Genomic DNA, 21,533 nt, shown 5'->3' with positions numbered 1-21,533 from the left:
AATTGACACAAAAGTTCACGATAAATAAGAAATGTTGTAATTTTAGTTTAGTAAGTTGACATATTTTGAATTTTAATTTGTCTTAAAACTTATCAAATTTGTGTTTTCATCAAATAATTTGGACTCCGAAGTAACTAAACGTCTAAACCGACCGAATATCCTTAATGAACTCTTGAATTTGAATTAACATTTTAAAAAGAAGATAAATTAGTTATAATTATGGTGAAATCAGTTCCCCTGATTACCTTTTTATTGATTAATTTCGAACATTATCGGTTTAATTTTGCATCTTAAATTACTTATTGGATGTTAAATGGCTGAGTTTCAGTTCTCTCTCAATTAATAAAATCCATTTGAATTTTTTCTTTCTGCTTTATTGTTTTAAATTTGATAAATCTCCAAATCAAGGCAAAAACTTGTGTGAGACGGTCTCACGGGTCATATTTGTGAGACGGATCTTTTATTTGGGTCACCCATGAAAAAGTATTACTTTTTATGCTAAAAGTATTACTTTTTATTGTGAATATGGGTAGGGTTGACCCGTCTCACAGATTATGATTCGTGAAACGATCTCACATGAGACCTACTCCCAAATCAATTAGGTATCAGAGTAACTCACAATTTTAGAAAGAAAACAAAAAGGCCAAAAAAAAAAGAATTTAATTTTGACATCAACAAAATATATTACTCTAACTCTCTCGAAATTTCTTTAACAATTTTACTTTCTTGCAAAAATGTGTAATACAGCAAGTTCGGGTTCGGTCGACCCTATCCCTGCGGACACTGCCTGCAGGAGTCGATCCAACGGCTCGGATTTTTCCGAGTCAATTTTTTTTTTTTTACATAGAGGTGGGCCTGGATCACTCATATGGAGTGATCCGGACCGTTCATTGCCTATACAGGTACTGTCTGCACGAACAGGGTGAAACCAACCGCAAGTTCGAATCCAAGAAAATATTTCTTACACACACATACGTACAAACATTTACTCATACTCAAGAAACTGAGGAATCTAAGCTCTGACTCGATTTTGGGTCAAAGAGGAATTTCAAAGAAGTTCAAGGGTTTTCAATAAATTTACAACGTGGGCCCAAATCAGTGACTCAGGGCAAGGTATCATCACAAATGGCAAATATAAAACTGAAGGGGCCGTACCTCCTCAATGCATTTTCCTGTTTTGGCCCAATTTTCAGACAACGCACCACTCTTTGCCTTACACTAGTAGTAGTAGGATATCTTGTTTGCTATGGAAATTTTACACGTAGAAACACCAATTTAATTTGATATTTACTAAATGTTGGATTATATATATAATATATATTGGATTATGTGTATTAATGTGCTTTTCATGCGTGTGAATGAAAATTGAGGAATGTGAATTTGTCTCACATATGAAAATTAAAGTAGTATAGCAGAACTTATATTGTATTATAATTTATAGATATGTAAGAATGATTGGTCAATAGCATATTTCTCACGCATGCCGGCACATGTGCTAAATTCAAGAGCTCGATTTGAATTGCAAAAGTAATAACTCCATATTTCTGAGTGTTCTACTGATAATGTTCATGTACTATTTCGTTCCCTAGTGTGATGATTTCGCAACATCACTATAGGTCACCGGATGAGACGAATCTGTTTTAAGACAAATATAATTGCTACGGACCTTGATTTTGTTTTGTTCTTAGATACACGATACTCATAGTTTCAAGTATACCGCTTTGTCAGCTTATCTTTACAAGTTTGTTTCTATAATTCTGTTACTAGCAAGTTAGCTAATACTAAATGCGAGAAATCTAATTTCTGAAAACCAAACTACTTGAATTTTTAGTAGGAGTAGGCATGTGTAGGATTCGGATATTTTTAATCGGAAATCCAACAAATATGATAGATAAAAATACCCGATTATAACTCGTTCAGATCGAGTATCGGGTAAACCAAATTATTTTTTAAAAATATTCTTACTAGTGTTAAAAGTCTACAACAAAATATCGTGACATAGAGATTTGTTAATACAACAAAAAGAGAAACTATTCATTTGGATGGATGGCAGGGAACTTGTTTAATCTTATAAACTATTGTCTATATTTAGAATTGGATCCCAAATTTGGCGACATAAGAAAGTTAATGGTTGTTTGTTAAAAAAAAAAAAAAGGTGGGGAAATCCCATCGTTCCTATCGTTTAAAATATTGTGTTAGCATATTTTATATATAATTTTATTTTATTATATATCTATTGTATATATATGATTAATTTATATTATTTCCCGTATGTACGTAAGAACAATACTTGCGCTTATTATAATGTTTAATCCAAACCAACAAAACAAAAAAATTTCGAAATAAATCGAAATATAATATTAAATTTTTTTGTTTTGAAGTTTACAGTGCCACTCTCGAAATAATGAATTAATTAATATGCAAAGATGAATTGCCAAGAACATCGATTATCATAGCAGGAGTGTATCACCCTTGCTCGATTTCAACTAGATCAACATGTTTCTACACGAGGAACTCCTATATAGGTTTACCATCACTATTAATGTAAATAATATTATACTTTTCTAGAAGTGATTAGATTTATAGATTATTGAAAAATAAGAAAAAAAATATATAAAAATCAGGAGTGAATAGTATTTGATAAACGAGCGCTCATATATTAATTTTTTACATGAATCATTTTATAGATGCGATATCAACATCCGAAACATACTCAATTTCAGGGTATTTGTAAAGCTGAAAGTCGACAATAACATTTTTTAACAGTTGCAAACATCCGTCAAGTAACGGAATGTATTGATAGTATATAATTGTAATTCGGAGAACAAAGCCATATAATTCTAAACAAAAACTTGTGTGGGACGGTCTCACGAGTCGTATTTTGATCTTTATTTGGATAATCCATGAAAAATTATTACTTTTTATGCTAAGAGTATTACTTTTTATTGTGAATATGGGTAGGGTTGACCCGTCTCACAGATTGTGATCCGTGAGACGGTCTCACATGAGACCTAGTCATAATTCTATAGCCAATTTTACTGGCTCCGAAACATAACTAGCATGTTTATCTAACACTCGGGAACACACGCATCTTTCATAGGTCTACGGAAGTAAGTAACCAGCGATATGTCTCGAGCAATAGATAAACAAAAGTTTAGACAAAACTTTTTGCAAATTTGATCGCAGAAACCACGATGGATCTGTTCAATGCCCTTACTTAGGACCGCGGCCGCTAAGTCTATTTTCAATATCATTAAATGAGTCTTTATATTTTAACACAAATTCAGACTAAAATATCAATGAATATATATGACTAAAAACTCTCTCAAAGGTTATGATATTGGGTAATCCGCTTAGTGATTCATGGGATTTTCGAAAAAAGTTTGAAAGGTCTGACCAAATGTGGGCGTCAAACAGTGACTCAGTGCAAGGGTAGTGCTACAAATGGCAAAACCAGCCGCACAAAGGGGCCGTATGCATTTCCCACTTTTGGACAGCGCACCACTCTTTGTTGCTTTAATAAAAAAGGAAATAATAACTATCTTTGTAATGAATTGTTTATAATAGATATTGGGCACCGTTCTCTCTCTCCTCTTCGTAGTGCCACCACCTGTACAGCGACTTGGCTACTACTGTGTCCCTATGCTCCTTTTTTTATTAATCAGTCCCTCTCCTTCACGACGCGTGTTTTTGGATTCTTGTGGAGGTATCGGTGTCGAGTAAACAATAAAGATAAAAGGTCTCGTAGTGGCCTCGGGGCAGGGAAATACATACACATGATCTCTGGAGTAGCTGGAGATAATAATCAAGAAATGGTGCGAAATGTGGGGAGTGAGGCTCTGATCGGTGTGAAAGAAGAACCTTTCGTGTTTCTTGATGAGACCGAGTATTCTGGAGGTGGGTTTAATGGCGGTGGCAAGGATGGAGGAGGTGAGGATGAATGGGGGGACGCGTCGGAGCATCTCCCGAAGCCGTTAGAAGCGCTGAGAGAAATCGGGCCGCCGCCGTTTCTGAAGAAGACGTTTGAAATGGTGGATGATACTCAGACGGACTCGATTATATCGTGGAGTGGTGCGGGGAACAGCTTCGTTGTGTGGGATCCCCACACTTTTGCCACTGATTTGCTTCCTAAGAATTTCAAGCACAACAATTTCTCCAGCTTCGTCCGCCAGCTCAATACCTACGTAAGAATTTACAGCGATTCTACTCTCTTGTTTCTCGAATTTTCTTTGTGTTCAAGTGGAGACATGAATTGGGTGACTTACGGGGCTTTTTATTTCCCAACTATTTACAGAGGTTCAGGAAGATTGATTCGGACAGATGGGAGTTCGCAAACGAAGGCTTCCAGAGAAGCAAGAAGCATTTGCTGAAACACATCAAAAGAAGGAAGCAAAGTCCCCAAATGATGCGGCCACAAGAAGCAGCACCGCAGCCTTGGCAGTACCCAACAAATCATGGAGTGGATTCAGAGTTTTACAAGCTCGCAGCCGACCAAAACGCACTGAAACAAGAAATCTTGAAGCTAAGGCAGCAGCAAGAGTGCTCGCAGCGTTACATAGCCGCCATGGAAGAGCGTCTTAACGCCTCCGAAATGCAGCAAAAACATATGATAATTTTCATGATCAAGTCCTTGAAGGATCCCATGTTTCTGCTGGATTCTGTAGATAGGATTAACAGGAAAAGGGCAATAAGCAGCGGAGGAATCTTGAAAAGGAGGAGGCTGTCCGAAAACTTGGAATCCATTGATAATGAGGATCACAAGAAGTTCCAAGTCCAGGAAGAGTACAGCACTATCCAATCCGAAATTCAGACATTGTTCTCTCCCGCTGAATCGGGGAGCCCTGTACAGGACCAGAAGGCCGAAACATCATCGGAAACGAACAGTTCTGATGTCTGCTCCGACAATTTCATATTATGGGAGAAACTTATGGAAGATGACATGATTTACGAAGGGGAAGGAGGCCCGGAGAAGCAACAATCAGATTCGTGTAGGATAGGAGAATTTTCCGCAATGGGATTCGCGTATTAGAAGTCTGGGAAGTTCTTCAGACCGTAAGTAACATGTATAATTGAATTAAGTAATAACATAACATTATAGTTATTGTTGTATGCTAAATGATTAGTTGTCTTAGCTTAGCTCTGTTAGATAGGGAATAGGATTTACAGATGAAAGTGGCCTTTTGCAGAGAACAGAAAGTCTGCCAATAATGTCGTTACATGTATCATATCCATGATTTTTTTCCCTCTTTTCTACGTTTGCTTTAGAGTTTATATCATGTAAAATCCTCTGATATTCTATTTTATGTATGCCACCGATGAACAAGATAATATAAGCATATATCTAAACATATTTTATTAAGAAAATTGTCCTATCATGATAAGGACTGCTTTTTATTTTATATTTTTAAGCGCAAGATAAGGATTATTATAAAATACAGAAGCCGAGGGGCCATTTTCTGAGTGAGTGTAAGGTGTGGTTGACTTGCAAACCCATCGAACATGGGATTGTTTATTGACATTTTATTAAATTATTATTCACATTTTTATGTCACTATTACTTCGTTAACTATAGTCGGAACTTATTTAGACACACGAACCAAGAAGTATGTTAGGGAGGGATAGATAATGATGATGCCCACGATGACAACGGTTCAAGTCTAACGGGTATTCGATCGCACGGATATGAAAAAGGTAGTGGGTCGGGTGTAAATTTTAAATTTTGGGTATGAAAAATACTCAAAAATGATTTCTAATCCCACAATATGAATTCGATCAACTATATGAGAACTGACTCACGCCGTGATCACTGGATTCTATGTTGCCGATCATAGACAACTGAAAATTAGAATCAAGGGCAATACCAAGAAATGATAAAACATAGACACCTCTCGCCCAAAGAAGATGAGCAGTCACCAGGAAGTACCATAGATTTTGTCATATGCATGCAAAGTTCAGATATTAAAAGAGTTGTGAGCAAAGCTGTCAAAGTTTGTCACAAGATAGAAGCCTTAGTTCATGTCATGAGATATTGGTACCCATCGAACATGGTGAACAAACAGAATCACAAATTGGATGGTTTTCAAAATATTCCTGCTACTTCATCAACATTGAAATATTTTATGCAACTACTACATTGAGATAGCCGTTCGACATGTAGATTCAGCTCATGTAACACAAAGATTTGACAAACAAAGATTAGGTACCGATAATAATAGCCACCTAATTTCAGACAAACAAGTAATTAACTATTTGAAATCCATTTTTTTTTTTTTACATTTACCTTGACAAACCCCAATGTTCCAATTAAGATTCTTTATTCATCAGGAAAATCATCGTAAAATCTGGCTTGCTCTTCTTACGGTCCAGTTAACGGCTAGGCAAAAGAACACCCTGTGGAAACATCACCGACCCGTTATTAGGAGCTCCCTGAATGTCCAGGATTGTTGTAACCAAATTGTAAATCTCAACATTTTCAAAAGATGGGACATTCCGTCCCCTGGCAAATCGAGGTCCATGAGCAAAAAATATGGTCCGCATAGAAAAAAATTCATTGTCATATCCATGTGCTCCTCCACATTCTTGCTTTTTCGATCTCTTCTGCTCCACTTTAAACCCTTCCGCAATCAACCCAACAATCGGTGGGATTCGATAACTAGACGAATAATGCAGCCTACTAGGAAGTTCCTCTTTGAGATAAACTGTCAAATATTGGCCATTTTCTACATTACCTGACTTCAACCCCTCGTTCATCTTAGCCACAACATCCTTCGATGAATAACCAGGAGGGGGACGAATTGCAAGCAATGGACTGTAAGACTGAACCCATTCCTTGGGAATCTCAATCCATTTCACTAGATCATCTAAAAATATCAACTTTTTGTCACACGTACCCGCCATCCCATGATCACCTAACAAAATGATATTCACATCCTCAAAAACCCCTCTTTGTTCCAGACCAAGAATCAATTTTCCAATCAACTTATCCACTTCAACAATAGCTTCAGTAATCTGAGGATCATCTGGACCAACCTTATGGCCTTGATTATCAGGATCCTCAAAATACAACGTCATAAATGAGGGGATCTCGCTACTAGGCAAATCAAAGTACCTCAAAACAGTATCAACTCTTTCTTCAAAAGGCACAGATTTGTTATAAAACATGCAATAATCTTTCGGACAATTCCAAGAACCCTTGTGCACCTCAGAACCAGGCCAGAAATAAGTCGAAGCCTTCAAGCCGTGATTAACCACAGTCTCCCAGAGGGGCTCGCCCAACCACCACTTGGGCTCGTGACTAGCCATGTTGAAGTAGTCACCAGTCTCCGGATCAGTAAAATAATTATTGATAATTCCATGATAAGAAGGGTACAAACCTGTGACAATGGAGTAATGGTTGGGGAAGGTAAGAGTTGGAAACACTGGAATCAATCCCAGCTCAGCTGCAGTCCCATTTTTAATCAGCCTATTGATACTCGGAACATCTGTCTTGTACTGATACCCGAACCTGAATCCATCCGAGGAAATCAATAAGACGACAGGGTGTTTGAGCTTTGTGAGAGATCTTGAATATTCAACATTGGAAGCAGAATCAGTTGATGGTGCTATGGAAGATGAAGAGGAAGTGGAACGATCAGAGACAGAGAAAAACAAGGACCCAAATGCAATTGCAGCAGAAATAGCAATGCAAGTCGTGAAAACGAGAGAAATTATCAGAATCGTAGGTCTGGAGGGTGACTTTTGCGAATAATTTAACGAAAGATCGTCTTTGTTAAAGGGTAAAAGGGCTTCGGTCGTGGAGGTCGCATATTCATCGTCTTCTTCTTTGGTCGAGAACGGTATTGGCATGGTCTCTCTGTCGGGGCTCAAAATGGCCACCGAATCTGATCTCATGCCAGATTTCAAGTACTCCAAGAATTACTCGATGGAGCGGAAGCTATTGATCTCCCGTTCTCGTCTCTCCGCTACGCATGCGTGCTTGGGAAAATGGTAGGTGCGTGTGCGTCAGCAGAGCGGTACGCGACTTGTGGTGGGAGTACAGTCCACGCCAAGTTTAGGTCCCACGGTTGGTTTGGCGAAGAGAACCACCACGTGAGAATTGAGTGATCGTTGATTAGACACGGTTGGTTTTCTTAATATAAAAAAGTTATTATAAGAAAATATTAATATATTACATATATGTATAGAACACGTGTAAACAGTCGTTAATTTATATAAAAGTTAATATATGATTAAATAAAAATTCAATTTAACATTTGATGAAAAATAATATTTCCAACTTAATTAAATTTCTCACAAAACTTTTGTATACTAGAATCCATTTTATGAAAAATAATTATATCACATCTTTTTCTTGCTCTTGGCTTGAATGCTAAAAAGCTTTTAGATGTATTTCAGTTTATTATTCTTATATTATGTATGTTTTATTACTACTTCTCTCGAGTCACAACCATTTGGTTCCATAATTTAATTAGATATCAATAAAATGCGTAAAATGAACTATAGAGATTCCGACATTAACTTCATTTAACTAGTGAAATAAAAATATAAGAAATACAATTTTTTTTTCTGTAAATACTTTTATTTATTTTCCAAAATTAAATAATTACACCATAATTGTAACATATAAAAAATGACATTTAGATATTATTCCAAATATCACATTATATTGCCATTAAAATTTATATTATATTGTATTGTAATAAAAAAATTATATTACATTTGTGATGCCAACAAAATATACCTTGGATTCGGTTTCATAAGCCCAATATTCCAAACTAGTTCAACATAGGTCGGATGGCAAGTTAAAAGATTCCGAAAGTGTTTTCGGTGTAGCCCATACTTAAGTTAGTACTGAGATTAGAGTTGTCAAACTGGCCACCATGTGAACTAGTTCGCCATCTCGACGGGTTGGAAATCCCACCAACCCAATGAGTGTTGCAGGTAAATCAGCCGGCCCACGAAAAATAAAAATCATTATAATTAATAAAAAATTTCATTTCATAAAATTTATCAAAATTATCAAAAAAAAAATTAATTATTGATTTCACATTTCTATATTTTATATAAAATAATTAATACAAAAAAAAATTCATGTTTGCTATAAAAAAATACATATATAACTTGTAAATCTATAATGTAAAATTTTTCCCTTCCAGCCGGTAGGCCAACCCGAGCAAAACTCGGCCATCGACTTGTGCGGGTTGGCTTCAACACAACCTACTTAAATTGTGTGGCTGCGATTGGACGTATCGACATGACGGACACAATCCAAAATGACTACTCCAATTGGGACACAACTCAAGCTTGATATAAAAGTAGTTCTAATAATAACAATAAGTGAATGTATCAAGCAATAAGAAATACCTGATATTTATAGATTTAGTTATCTTGTAGGAAGGAAGAACTCTTTGTGAGGAAGTCAGTGAAACACTATATTTATGGTGCTGTTCGTGTTGATATGACATTACATTGGATAAATTGCGAATTTTGAGTATATCCTGATATTCGAAACTCATATATTTATCATGAAAGATTTGTCAGAGTGTTTTACCTTAACAAGGCTTTATATATATTCACGATAATACTTATTTGAGCCCAACTTGGAAGATAATGTCTGTAGATGGGTTTGCTCGGATGCCCTCGTCTCATGAGACATCTTCCCGAGTAGAGTTAGTTCGGGCTCCATGTAGGATTTTAAGCTTTTACTTTAGGTCATAACTTTATGAATCACATGTTTAATAAGCGTTGTAAATGGGGTCGATTATGGGATGTTTCGGGTCGGGTCAGGTAGGATAGGTAATAAGGTATCGATATTAATAAATAACTTAAAAAATGTTATGTTAAATATAATAAATGGGTGTGTATAAAAGAAAGTGTCACGTGTCTCACGTGACCATAGTCCTCCTGCGACCCATCACACGCGCGATCAACGCGTTTCCTTGACTTTTTAGCACCCAAACAACGTAAAGGATTATATGTCGATCGAGATTCGTAAATTGTCTTTCGTACGTCTGCTAACCCTAGGTGTTTTTCTTAAAGTGGGAATTAATTTCTTTTAATCCACTAAATTCATGCGCAAAATCCCTAAAACGAGCCTGTAGATCTCTGTATCTTCTTCATTGAGTTTCCTTGCTGATGAATTTTGTGTACGGAGGGGGAAGCTGAAATCTAGTTTTTTTTGTCGATGGAGCCGCGAGTGGGGAACAAGTATCGACTAGGTCGGAAAATTGGCAGTGGATCCTTCGGAGAGATCTATCTTGGTAGTTACAGCTGTTTGATTTTCATGCAATTTCTTCGCTTTCGAACTTGACTTTGTTGATTCCGTGTTAATTGTTGGTTAATTTGCTGGTGCAGGGACTAACATTCAGACTAACGAGGAGTTGGCAATTAAGCTTGTGAGTTGTGTTATTTCCTTTAGTTTGTAGTGATTTTTCTGTTTCATGAAAAATTATTTGCTTGTCGACCATATGGTTGTGTGATTAGTTACTTGAGAAATTTGCTCTTTCTTTTGGCTCGAGCTGAATTAATGAGGTCTCATAAGATCGTTAGCTTTCTATTATTTGATTTTCTATATGGATACATGCTTGCGTAAATACATATACTGTTAATTGGTCATGTTTTAATTGGGAACTGGGTTCTCAAATTCTTATGTTGCGGAAGTATATTATCTTAATTATTTGCGGAAGTATATTATCTTAATTATGATAACTTCTTATCAACTAAGATAATTTATTATGTGGAACTGTAATGTGTGTAATGGACACACATGGAAATTGAGACTTATACTGAGTAGATTTTGGTGGAATTTAACTGTCAAATTTTAATTTACGTATTCTACTTGTCTTCTCGCGCTTTTGAATTTTGGCTAGTTTATCGGCTCTAGAACTTTGTTATTGTTATACCAAAATAGTTGAAGAGCATGATTCCACTAATTTGGTACTTGAATCGAATAATTGATTAATTTCTTTTAGCTATGAGTTACTAATGGAGATTTTATTTCCCCGAATGGGACAGATGGAATGACTTGGTTTATTGCTGTCTTCTCTCTAATATGGAAGATAGTAGAATCTACAGCTACATGATTCTGTAGCAGATTGCATGGCTAATGCTATGACTAGATCTGTATTAATTTTGTCTGCATACATGATGTGATTGTCACTCTGTTATTACTATATTCTGTCATTCCTAACATAGCCATATCCTTTATTACAGAAGTCGATAAAATTCGATATTTGAAGCATTTGCTTTGGTCTATTATTGCTATAGTTTGTTGCTTTTAAACACGGTCCTTTTCTTTTAAATTTCGGAAGTTGTTAAAGGTTGATATCTGAAACATATGCTTTGGGGATGATAGTTCATTCCTAAATGGTGTGATTTGCATCTTGTACTTTTTTTCCAATCCTTTCATCGAAAAGATAGAATACCTCTTTTTGGAATGAGAAAGTTGGTCTATTTGGCAGCTATTTAGAATTATAAAGCATCATTTTCTCTTTTTCTCAGCAAAAGCTGTAGTTATGATTCCAACAAAATTTCATTTTGGGTTTAAGTTATAGCAATTTGTGAAACACTCGACAGTCAAAATAATTTATTTTGTGCAATTTCTCTTGGAGGGTCATAAACTAAATTTAGTTGTCAATTTTAATCACAAATTCATGCTGGAGAAGAAATAGGTTACTTGAGATTCAGTTATTGTTTGAAGTTTATTTTTAGAGTTGAGACCCCCTGATGCAAAGTAGGAAGTTGTCCGTGCTACTGTATCTAATTTGCCAATGTATATATTATATTTTCCTTGGGACCTTGACAACTATTTTATTTCACACACTGCATTGGTCTTTGTATTGTATCTTTATCAAGTTAGCTATTGTATGCTGTTTTCGTTTCCTACCAAAGAAGTTACACTATGATTTATAGGTGAAATAATATCGACTGAATTTCCATTTCTCTTGTAATTGCCAACAGGCAACAGCAATGTCCTATGTGACATTTAAAACACTTATTGCTTGGTTGGAAATTGACAAGTTGAATTGTGAAAATGGTATTGAGTGAAATGTTTTTTATCTTGTAATTGCTAATAACAATGTCGTATGTGATATTTAAAACTCTTATCCCATTGTTGATAAAGTTGTGAGGCAAATAGCATTTACACCCCTATGAAAATCCAAAAAAACACAAAATCCCTGTATAAATTTAATAATCTTTTACAGCCATGTGTTTTTAAAAATCAAGCACCTTTACCCCTTTTGCAAGGGCTTTTATGTCTTATTTTAATCTTTACACGTGGTTTTAAATGTCTGTTAATTTAGATATTCAAGGGCTTTTATGTCTTATTTTTAATTTTTACACGTGGTTTTAAATGTCTGTTAATTTTAGATATGGATTTTTCTCGCTTTTTTGAATTTTCACAGACGGTGCTGATTCAATTTGCACTAAACTTATGCTATCTTGTGAACAGTAATTCATTTATTGGTTAGAATCTACTTCGTTTCTTTTCTTAAGGGAGAGTGCACGAGTTTGTTGTCTTGATAATTCAATGTATTATGAGTTTTGCTGATCATTTGTTCGCATGGGAACTCAAATTTTTTATCCTGTTTTATCGTTTCAGGAAAATGTGAAGACTAAACATCCCCAGTTGCTGTATGAGTCAAAACTATATAGAATTTTACAGGGCGGAAGTAATGATTCATTTGGAATCTTATTTTCATTATTGATCTGATGGTGGATTTTTCTCAAATATATTATGGAACCAAATTTTATTTGTTCATCACATTGCAGCTGGGATACCGAATGTGAGATGGTTTGGTGTTGAAGGAGATTACAGTGTTCTAGTTATGGACTTGCTTGGGCCAAGTCTTGAAGATCTATTCAATTTTTGCAGTAGGAAGCTTTCACTGAAGACAGTGCTCATGCTTGCAGATCAAATGGTTATTTTTTAAACTTCTTATACTTGTTACCAACGACATTGGTATAGGAAGAAATGCTTTTTTTGAAGCATTTACCAATAAACCCAGCTTTTTTCTGGCCCAATCTTTCTTTCAGATCAATCGTGTTGAATTTGTCCATTCAAAATCATTTTTACATCGAGATATCAAGCCAGACAATTTCCTCATGGGCTTGGGACGGCGTGCAAACCAGGTTCTTTCTTACGTGTGTCTGTGCTTTATTTGGGTGATTTCTTAAGAAATGCTGATTTAATGTTTTAATTTGACATTAATATTAGGTTTACATAATTGATTTTGGCCTGGCCAAGAAATATAGAGACAATTCAACTCATCAGCATATTCCTTACAGGTGAGACGAGTGTTTTGGTTACCTTCTTTGTCGACTACCTTGCATCATCATTGGTTGCAGCAATTATGCATAACTGAGAATATTGGCAACAATGGGTGCTTGTTTCTTGTGAACTACATTTGTTAGGGTAATTAGAAACTATTTGCAACTGCTGAACCTCCAGGTAGAGGGGATATATAATCATTTTAATCAAAAAGACGAGAGTAAAATTACTTTTCAGAGTAAAATCTGTTCAAAGAGAAGTAGATCAGAGTCTATTTGCATTTAATCTTCTTGTATTTTGATCTTAGTGTCATAACTCTGTGGGATGGAAGGCTTAAAAGGGTTGTCAATCAGTTGCATGGCTTCGAAAAATTATTCTCCCCGTTCCTTATGAAATTGAGCTGGTATAATTAAGTAATTAAGATTAAATGTACATTGAAGTCGAGATTAAATAGACGGTGCACTACAATGTAATTAAGATTAAATGTACCTTGAAGTCGAGATTAAATAGACAGTGCACTACAATGTGGTAAATAAAGGTAACACCCCTTGAATGTAGGCGATGATGTCATTTGTTTCTATCTTCTATTAAAATATTCATTTCCGAAAGTAAGAGATGACTCAATATTAAGAGCAACTGTACATATTTAAGGTGACCGTTACTGTTTAAATTTGTTTGATCCCACTATGTTGTTGTTCGCTATCAGTAATTTTGCTGTATTGTATTGTATTGTATTGTATTGTATGTGCATTTTGCTTTACATTCATGCCCATCTTGTCAATTCAAGTTTGACATGATTTTCTTTGAAGTTACACCTGTGGATTGGACTTCATTATGTTGAGAAGTGATAAAATATTCTGAATCAAGCTTATCTTACCCTTCTTCTGTTGTCCACCATTTATCTCTCACTTGAAACATTTAGGGTTTCTTTAGATGCTTAATTTGTTTATAGACTTTTAATTTTATTTTGTCGTCATAATGCAGGGAGAACAAAAACTTGACTGGAACTGCACGATATGCCAGCATGAATACGCACTTGGGTATTGGTATGGGTCTCTCGATATTGTATTTAACTTATTCCTTGCAATTATATTAGTTTAATTACCTACTTTCCCGAGATGCTACTGATATGCTTTTCAGAACAAAGCAGGAGAGATGATTTGGAATCTCTTGGATATGTCCTAATGTATTTTTTAAGGGGAAGGTAACTGTTGGCACATGACTTCATAATTTTGGCTCCTGATTATGCGGTGATTTGGCTGATGGATTATACTCTGTGCAGCCTTCCTTGGCAGGGACTAAAAGCTGGAACTAAGAAACAAAAATATGAGAAAATAAGTGAGAAAAAGGTTTCAACTTCTATTGAGGTGATCTTATGCCTGAACTTTGTGCTTGGTAGTATTTTTTTTGTTTGATGTGGAAGTTTATGTGTTCTTGAAATTTCTTCAGTCACTGTGCCGGGGCTATCCAACCGAGTTTGCGTCATATTTCCATTACTGCCGTTCACTGCGTTTTGAGGACAAACCAGATTATGCTTATCTTAAGAGAATATTCCGCGACCTCTTCATTCGCGAAGGTCTGGAATATCTGGTCAGAAAAGCAGTGATTGTGTGAACTCCTTTCAGTTCTGAATCTGTAATGCATATATTTTGCTTCAGGTTTTCAGTTTGACTACGTTTTTGATTGGACTATTCTGAAGTATCAGCAGTCACAGATGGCCACTCCTCCTTCGCGGGCAAGCGATTTTAATCTGTGTTAAAAATCAATGATATTTAGTTTTTGTTTCATAAATATTGTACTTGATTTTGTGATGATCACACTACCGTGTTTTCCCAAATTCCATGCTTTCTGATATTATGTTAGAGCAAACATGGTACTTCAATTTGCTTTTGCGTGATTCCAAGATGTCAGTTCCCTGCTTTTCCAAATTTTATGAAGCCTTAGAGATATGCCACATGAAGCATTGTGTAATAGTTTGATTTCCATTTATCTGTCAAACACCACAATCAAGAATCTTTGAACTTGAGGGGAGGGTTCAGAATCAAAGCGTCATTCTATATGATTTGGATACTAAATGTTCATAAGTTGAATTAAATATTTGATTTCAATTTGATCTTGAGTGTTATTTGGTTGGAGTGATTTCCACCACTGTTCTGTAGTCATCTTGGAGTTGTATCACCACGAGCAATTTATTTAATGGAGAAGTGTTTTAGCTATAGCCTTTTGATGCATTTGTTTGTGGATTTCGGCAATTGATCCTTAATTTTTGTGTGTTCTATTCGGGTCTATATCTTCTTTTCTCTGTTTAAAATTTTAAATACTACGGATTTCCTCCACTTCAGTTTCAAGTGAAAAATGTTCTTTGCGAGCTGGTTATTGTAATTTACATCAAGAGAGAATTTAGCAACAGCCCTGGGCATTTTTCTGCATTCAGGGTGACCAAGTCATGCACTGTTGCAGTACACCCTCTTCTCGAAATTTGAGTTCACATAGTATCAGAGACTTGGAATAATGACTTGACAGAAAGCTAACCTTAATGCCGCTAGCTAACATCGCCGTTCTCGGCAGAAAGTAGACTGAAAGGCATTCACTGGCTCGGTTTACTGTCTAAGCAAACCCAGTATTAGAACTCCTCGAGTAACCTGTCTCGTCTGTCTTTATTTTTTGCAATCAATGCTGCAAGTGCTTTCTCTTGGTAATCATTCTAATGCATGTATAGTGTTGTGTTAAGTTGTTTAGTTGTTGAAATTAATTGTTTTAATATGTATTTAAACCTCCAGCTTTAGGGGACTGTTGAGACTTTAGAGTGATGCTTCTGTCTTCATATTGTAGGGCCACTTTGTATAAGTGACCTATTAGTTGAGTGATGGGTCATGACAAACTTGCTAATTCTCCCAAGGAAATATTCCTGTTCATTATTTTCATTCGAGCAAATGATGTATGTTGTTTCAGGGCCCAACTGCTGTTATGACCTCAGGACTGCCCCCTGCGATTCCTAATGGTGAAAGGTTGCCAGGTACTTTTCCATGCATCTGTTGTCCGCCTTTCTTATTCCAGATCAGGTTATCAATCAATTTTGATTTTTGTTTTTGTACAAACTTAATATTTCTGTCAGCATATGGTGAGTTACTATTAAGATTTATGTAAGTTTGACCTCGTGGAAAGATGTATAATCCATATATGTTTCTAAAATTATTTTGATTTTGTATTGGTATCACACTCAAGGATTTCTCTTGGTATATGTGGTTTTTATTCTAGGTGGCGAGGAAGAGGGGAGGCAAGGAGGCACTTCTTCAGCTGATCCATCCAGACGGAGAAGTTCTGGACAGGTGGTAAATGCTGGAAGCTTTTCTAGACATAAAAGCCCTGTTGCAAATGATTCAACAAGCAAAGATGCCATGGTAAGCTGTAATTTTATCCGCATCTGGCTCTAGATTAAATCTTTGTGCTTATTGAACATGCAACCATTGGGTTAAAAATTCAATGTTCTGCCTACTATTATGCACAAAATTCATGATAACATGAATAATATAGTTCAACTCAAATAGATTGGTGCCTTATGCATTGAGTTGTCAAGCTCGGGGGATGAATAGCTCCTCAAGTTGCACCAAAAAACTAAAATTTGAGTTCATTTTATAACTTCGTATGTTTTTGTTGGCTGTAATATTTTGTAAATTGGACGGTTGGATTTTGCAGCAGTCAAGCTCCACTTTCTTTGGAAGGTCTAGTGGATCACTAAGGCGAGGTGATGTTTCTGGAAGTCATGAAACTCACACACTGGGAAACAATTCTGAACCCAACTGTTCTCGTACTCCTGAAGCTAGTCCGGCAACGATAAACAAAATATCAAGTGGACAAAGAATCTCACCCCTTGGTGTATCCTCGGAGTCGAAGCATATTTCTTCTGGGAGGAACAACCCTACCACAAATAATTACGATTCAACAGTAAAGGGTATCGAAAGCTTGCACTTTGATGATTAAGAACGGAGTCACTCTCAAGTGCCATCGACATCCTACCAGTCCTGTAAGTCATAAAATTGTGTGATAGACATGATCCAGATTTAAGAACCTTGATAATTCTCTTCTGGAAAGATGTGAATTTGAATATCAAGAGAAGAGTTGTACTCACGACGATTCATTATTCATAAATATGTAAGAGTGGATTGTGTAACATAATCAGAGAAGGTGAAGTTCTGTTCCTTCAACTGAGTTGAAGTGGCGTGGGTCTTTAATACCATGTCCTCTTGCTCTTATTTTAACATTTGGATATCCTTCTGTATCCTCTTAATTTTAGATTTAGGTTGTGGAGCATCAATTTTTCGCAATTATTTATCAGTTTCTAACCTTAACACTGTATCCCTGCTTCTCTACTTCAGGTTACATAATTGTGTGGTCACTTGAATTATATCATTTAAGAAATCCTTTTCTTGAAATGAAGTTTCGTCTTTCAAATAGTTAAGTAGCTTTCCCATGGGCCAGGATCTGTTTTGGTCCTCTCCCATTTTCATTGTCTTCAAGGACAATTTTGCGCTGCTAGCTTATTTTCCAAGGGTCTTCTGTCAAATGACTCCAATCTTACACATATACATACAAAGAGTAGTGGCATTAGCAGTTAGTCGTATGTACATACACGATGCGAAATGATACCCAACTCTTTTTCTCTTTTGGTTCTGAGTGCCATCGACACATGGAAATTCCTAAATACAATTAACCAAGATTACAAGGAGTGCCATCCGAATGTGTAATGTCGTAGAAGCAAAAAATATAACCCGGCTCGGCAGATCAAACATTACATAATAACCCGGGAAAAAATGTCCAATAAAAAATCTTGAAGATACAAACAAGGAACTTATGGATGATCTGTATTAACATATCTTCTAATTAAACTAAGCTTCTCACAAAAAAGCAATAACTGGAGATTTTCATACAATATCAGAAAGCTGATCTACACAAGGGACTTGAACTTGGAGAGAAGTATTTGATGCATGATACTTTACCATCAATGCTTGGAAGCAGATAGCGTGAACTCATATTGTCATTCTGTAATATCGGCACATGAAAAAACTTAAGAACCATCATTTCAAGGCTTAAAGGGGGAGAAACGAAGGGATAGCCTAATGATGAGGAATAATAACCAGGATTTGAAAAAGGTTTTTGTAGAATTAGAGCTAAGCACCTTTTTCCGTTTTCGACAGTGCTTAAATTGGTTCCTCAAATTCTTATCAGTTGAACCATAAAAAAAACCATGGAGGTTATAGGACAGTATACCCAAATAGTTAGTGTCTCATGGGGCCCTGGGGAAACAGAGTTTTGGGGTAGGGAGGCAAGCTCGAAGGAAAAGAGGCAGATGGGTGAAACTTGAATATTTTTGGAGAAACTTCACATTAAATTGTAAGTTTTTTGCTTGGGTGTGGGGGAGGGCTACAGCCCATTGTATCCGCTCCTAGTCACTTCGCTACAACCTCACAAAATAAAACACCGTTTTTCAGAAGCTGCGGACGGTGAATAACTCAGATAAGATTATAGATCATCATCCACAACGAACATAGCATATGCAATGGAACCAGAATTATAATCAACAGCAAAGTCATGCAACTTCAAATAAACAAGTGAACCAAACAGCTATACCTGTAGCAAAGCATGTGTTGTCCTAACTCCAAGGAATGGTTAGGTTTCGGGACTGAGTCACATGTGTGCACCACATAAAAACAATAACAAGAAACAGAGAACTAGAAAGCAAAAGATACCAGCATACATGTTATTGCCCGCACCTTACTGCCAGAAAACAATGCAGATTGATAATGTAAAAGGAAAACAAACTGTTGAAAGAACCCCACTTCTTGTAAAATGGTTCATCAACAAATTATAGAATAGCGTACTCAATTATTCAGAATGAGTACATACTTTTTAACTCATATCCAAGATTCTCGTACACCAAACAAAACGTATATCAATACACTAGTAGATCATATCAAGGACAACGAAAACATGAAATCTTATTACATGAAATCATATAATTAAGACCATTTATAACAAAATCTTCATCGATATCCATAAAGCATCAGATTACACCTCTCTTTAATCCATCTAAAGCTTTTCTTAATAGAACCCTTGACTTTACCTTCAACAGTGTAAGCCTTGTAGCTAGCGATCCTCTTCTTCCTGTGCAGCTCAGGATCATTAAAGTTCCAATTTTTGGAACTCACCCCATTTGTGGACTTGCCTTTCTTGAACTTCCACGGGTCTCCGGCCGCCGGAACCACGATATCCATCTGCCCATTGGTTTGTACAGAAGATGTCGCGTATGAGGCGCTGTAGCAACGGAGATCTTGCATCCCATTTGGGTTCGACGAGACACCGTCGTGACTGTTGCCGCTGAAATGATAGTTGTGAGTGTTGTCCAGTTGCATTCTTGGGTCCTTGTGCGATTTGGATCTGAAATCCTCCATGTTTCCAAGATTTTCTTGGCTTTTTTCTTGATTTTCTTCGTTGGTGGGTTTCCTTTTCCACTTGCTATTAGTCCATTTACGTGGGATTCGGGGTTTTTCTAGTTGATTTTAATTAATTTGATTACTTCGCGAAGATCATGACAAAACATAATCTTGTAATGCCAATTTCTCCGATAAATCGATAACAAACATCTAAAATACACCTTTTTTGTACAAGAAGATCCCAATAGCCTAAGTACGATTTTTGACAGAAACTTTAAACCAATACACCCTAATTCCTATTTTCCTGATTTCAAAATCTTTTCGCTCTTCCTAATACCATTTTTTTGAATGACTACCTTCCAGCTATGATCATCCATTCATTGAAGTTTTGATATTTTTTTTAATTTTTTTTTAATATCACACTTCACCCGTTACAGATTTTATGAAAAATATTTATAAAATGTATCTTAATAGACAATAAGCAATTGTAATGTTTGTAGCTATAATACTTATATTGTGATTACATTAAAACGATTAAAGCATTTTTATCATTTTAGACTTACCGATGTGAAACATGTTAAATTTGATTTGCGAAATCCAACTCAGATTAACGAACTATCATTGAGTCGAAACGAATCAAACTTAAATTTGATTATTTATTTTAAATATCTGTGTAGACGCATATTTCGAAATTATTGAATTGAAACTAAATTAGAGCCAAAATTATTTTGTTATATAGTTCGCCAGCGGCTCACGAACCTTAATATTTTATTAATATAAACTTATCATATATTAAATAAATATATTTCAAATTTTTATTTGGAGTTAGATTTAGAAAGTGAAGGATTATCATCAAAAAATGGTTGACCCTTTCAATAATATCTTTTCTTTTCCTCACGTGCTGCTTAGCTCACTGTGACATATCGGCCAGCATCTCTTAACACGTTGGCTCATTTTCTCCCACCAATGTCAAATCAAACATCCCTTATGAGTCTAATTTGTATCGTCAATTTCTAACATACCCATATAAAAAAAACCAACTCAACGATAAAATAGAAAATTCATAATGGAAAAACTTTTCCCGCAATAATTGTGAAGACCGTGAAGGTGAAGATATTAAAAGGTCCATAGTATATGATCAAACAAGTCATAATGCCAGTAATGAATCTGATTTATTTTGCTATTGTAAAGATAATGTTTAATTATGAAATGAATTATATTACTAGCTTTGTTGTTTTTCGAATTTTATTTGTTAAACAACGTGGATATTAGACGTGACAATAATTAATAAGAGAATGGACAATTTAGTCTTGTACACTAAGGCATAGTTTGGTACACGGGATAAAGGAGAGATTGATAAATAATCTTTCTTATCCCATGTTTGATACGTTTTAAAAAGCCCATGATTGATAAATAATTTTTTAGAAGGATAAAATATCCCTTCTATTAAGTATGATAATTTTTATTTAATGATAATAGGAAGATCTAGCTTTTACTAAATCGGCCAACCTCATGGCTAAGGATAAGGTAATAGAATTGATAGAGAAATTCATAGACCTATAGCTCATTCTGTGGCACCTTCTGAAGAAGGTGAGGGAATCTAAGGTTTTGAAAGAACGTAGTAAGTGGTGCATGGATTGTTCCACTGTCACAACCTGATCTCGAGCAAGCCGGTACAGATACCTCCGGTTTCAGAGCTGACACTACTGATCGATAACGTTCATAAGCCTTATGCAGCACCCAACCCAGCAGGTCAGGGGCGGGCCGGCCGGCCCCCTACTTCGACAGCTAACGACAAACCCGGCTCACACCGCTTCTTTTTTCCGGTTCCA

General features: G+C 35.9%; 3 protein-coding genes and 1 long non-coding RNA gene across 4 annotated transcripts; 2 read left to right on the top strand and 2 right to left on the bottom strand.

The window, feature by feature from the left end:
- Window positions 1-3,634: 3,634 nt before the first annotated feature.
- LOC140825868 (heat stress transcription factor A-7a-like) lies at window positions 3,635-5,285 on the top strand. Its single transcript, XM_073187877.1, has 2 exons — window positions 3,635-4,184; window positions 4,295-5,285. Exons 1-2 carry the CDS (start codon window positions 3,777-3,779, stop codon window positions 5,027-5,029), a joined length of 1,143 nt encoding a protein of 380 aa, XP_073043978.1. The 5' UTR covers window positions 3,635-3,776; the 3' UTR covers window positions 5,030-5,285.
- An 828-nt stretch (window positions 5,286-6,113) lies between these two features.
- LOC140825867 (uncharacterized) lies at window positions 6,114-8,062 on the bottom strand. Its single transcript, XM_073187876.1, has one exon. It carries the CDS (start codon window positions 7,888-7,890, stop codon window positions 6,367-6,369), a length of 1,524 nt encoding a protein of 507 aa, XP_073043977.1. The 5' UTR covers window positions 7,891-8,062; the 3' UTR covers window positions 6,114-6,366.
- Window positions 8,063-9,968: 1,906 nt separating this feature from the next.
- LOC140825865 (casein kinase 1-like protein 2) lies at window positions 9,969-17,539 on the top strand. Its single transcript, XM_073187873.1, has 14 exons — window positions 9,969-10,259; window positions 10,354-10,394; window positions 12,602-12,671; window positions 12,772-12,920; window positions 13,036-13,131; window positions 13,217-13,287; window positions 14,255-14,316; window positions 14,411-14,474; window positions 14,553-14,637; window positions 14,720-14,846; window positions 14,929-15,005; window positions 16,223-16,286; window positions 16,529-16,671; window positions 16,967-17,539. The coding sequence occupies exons 1-14, from the start codon at window positions 10,184-10,186 to the stop codon at window positions 17,249-17,251; spliced, it is 1,410 nt and encodes a 469-aa protein (XP_073043974.1). The 5' UTR covers window positions 9,969-10,183; the 3' UTR covers window positions 17,252-17,539.
- LOC140825866 (uncharacterized) lies at window positions 17,176-20,227 on the bottom strand. The gene is made up of 2 exons (XR_012116751.1): window positions 19,392-20,227; window positions 17,176-18,310 (listed from the first exon to the last, which is right to left on the bottom strand). It is a non-coding gene; the product is annotated as an uncharacterized lncRNA (long non-coding RNA).
- Between the last annotated feature and the right edge of the window lie 1,306 nt (window positions 20,228-21,533).

Source organism: Primulina eburnea, chromosome 3, assembly GCF_022965805.1.
Source record: "Primulina eburnea isolate SZY01 chromosome 3, ASM2296580v1, whole genome shotgun sequence".
NCBI lineage: Eukaryota > Viridiplantae > Streptophyta > Magnoliopsida > Lamiales > Gesneriaceae > Primulina > Primulina eburnea.
The sequence above is the reverse complement of the archived record's forward strand: the minus strand, read 5'-3'. Positions and strand labels throughout refer to the sequence as shown.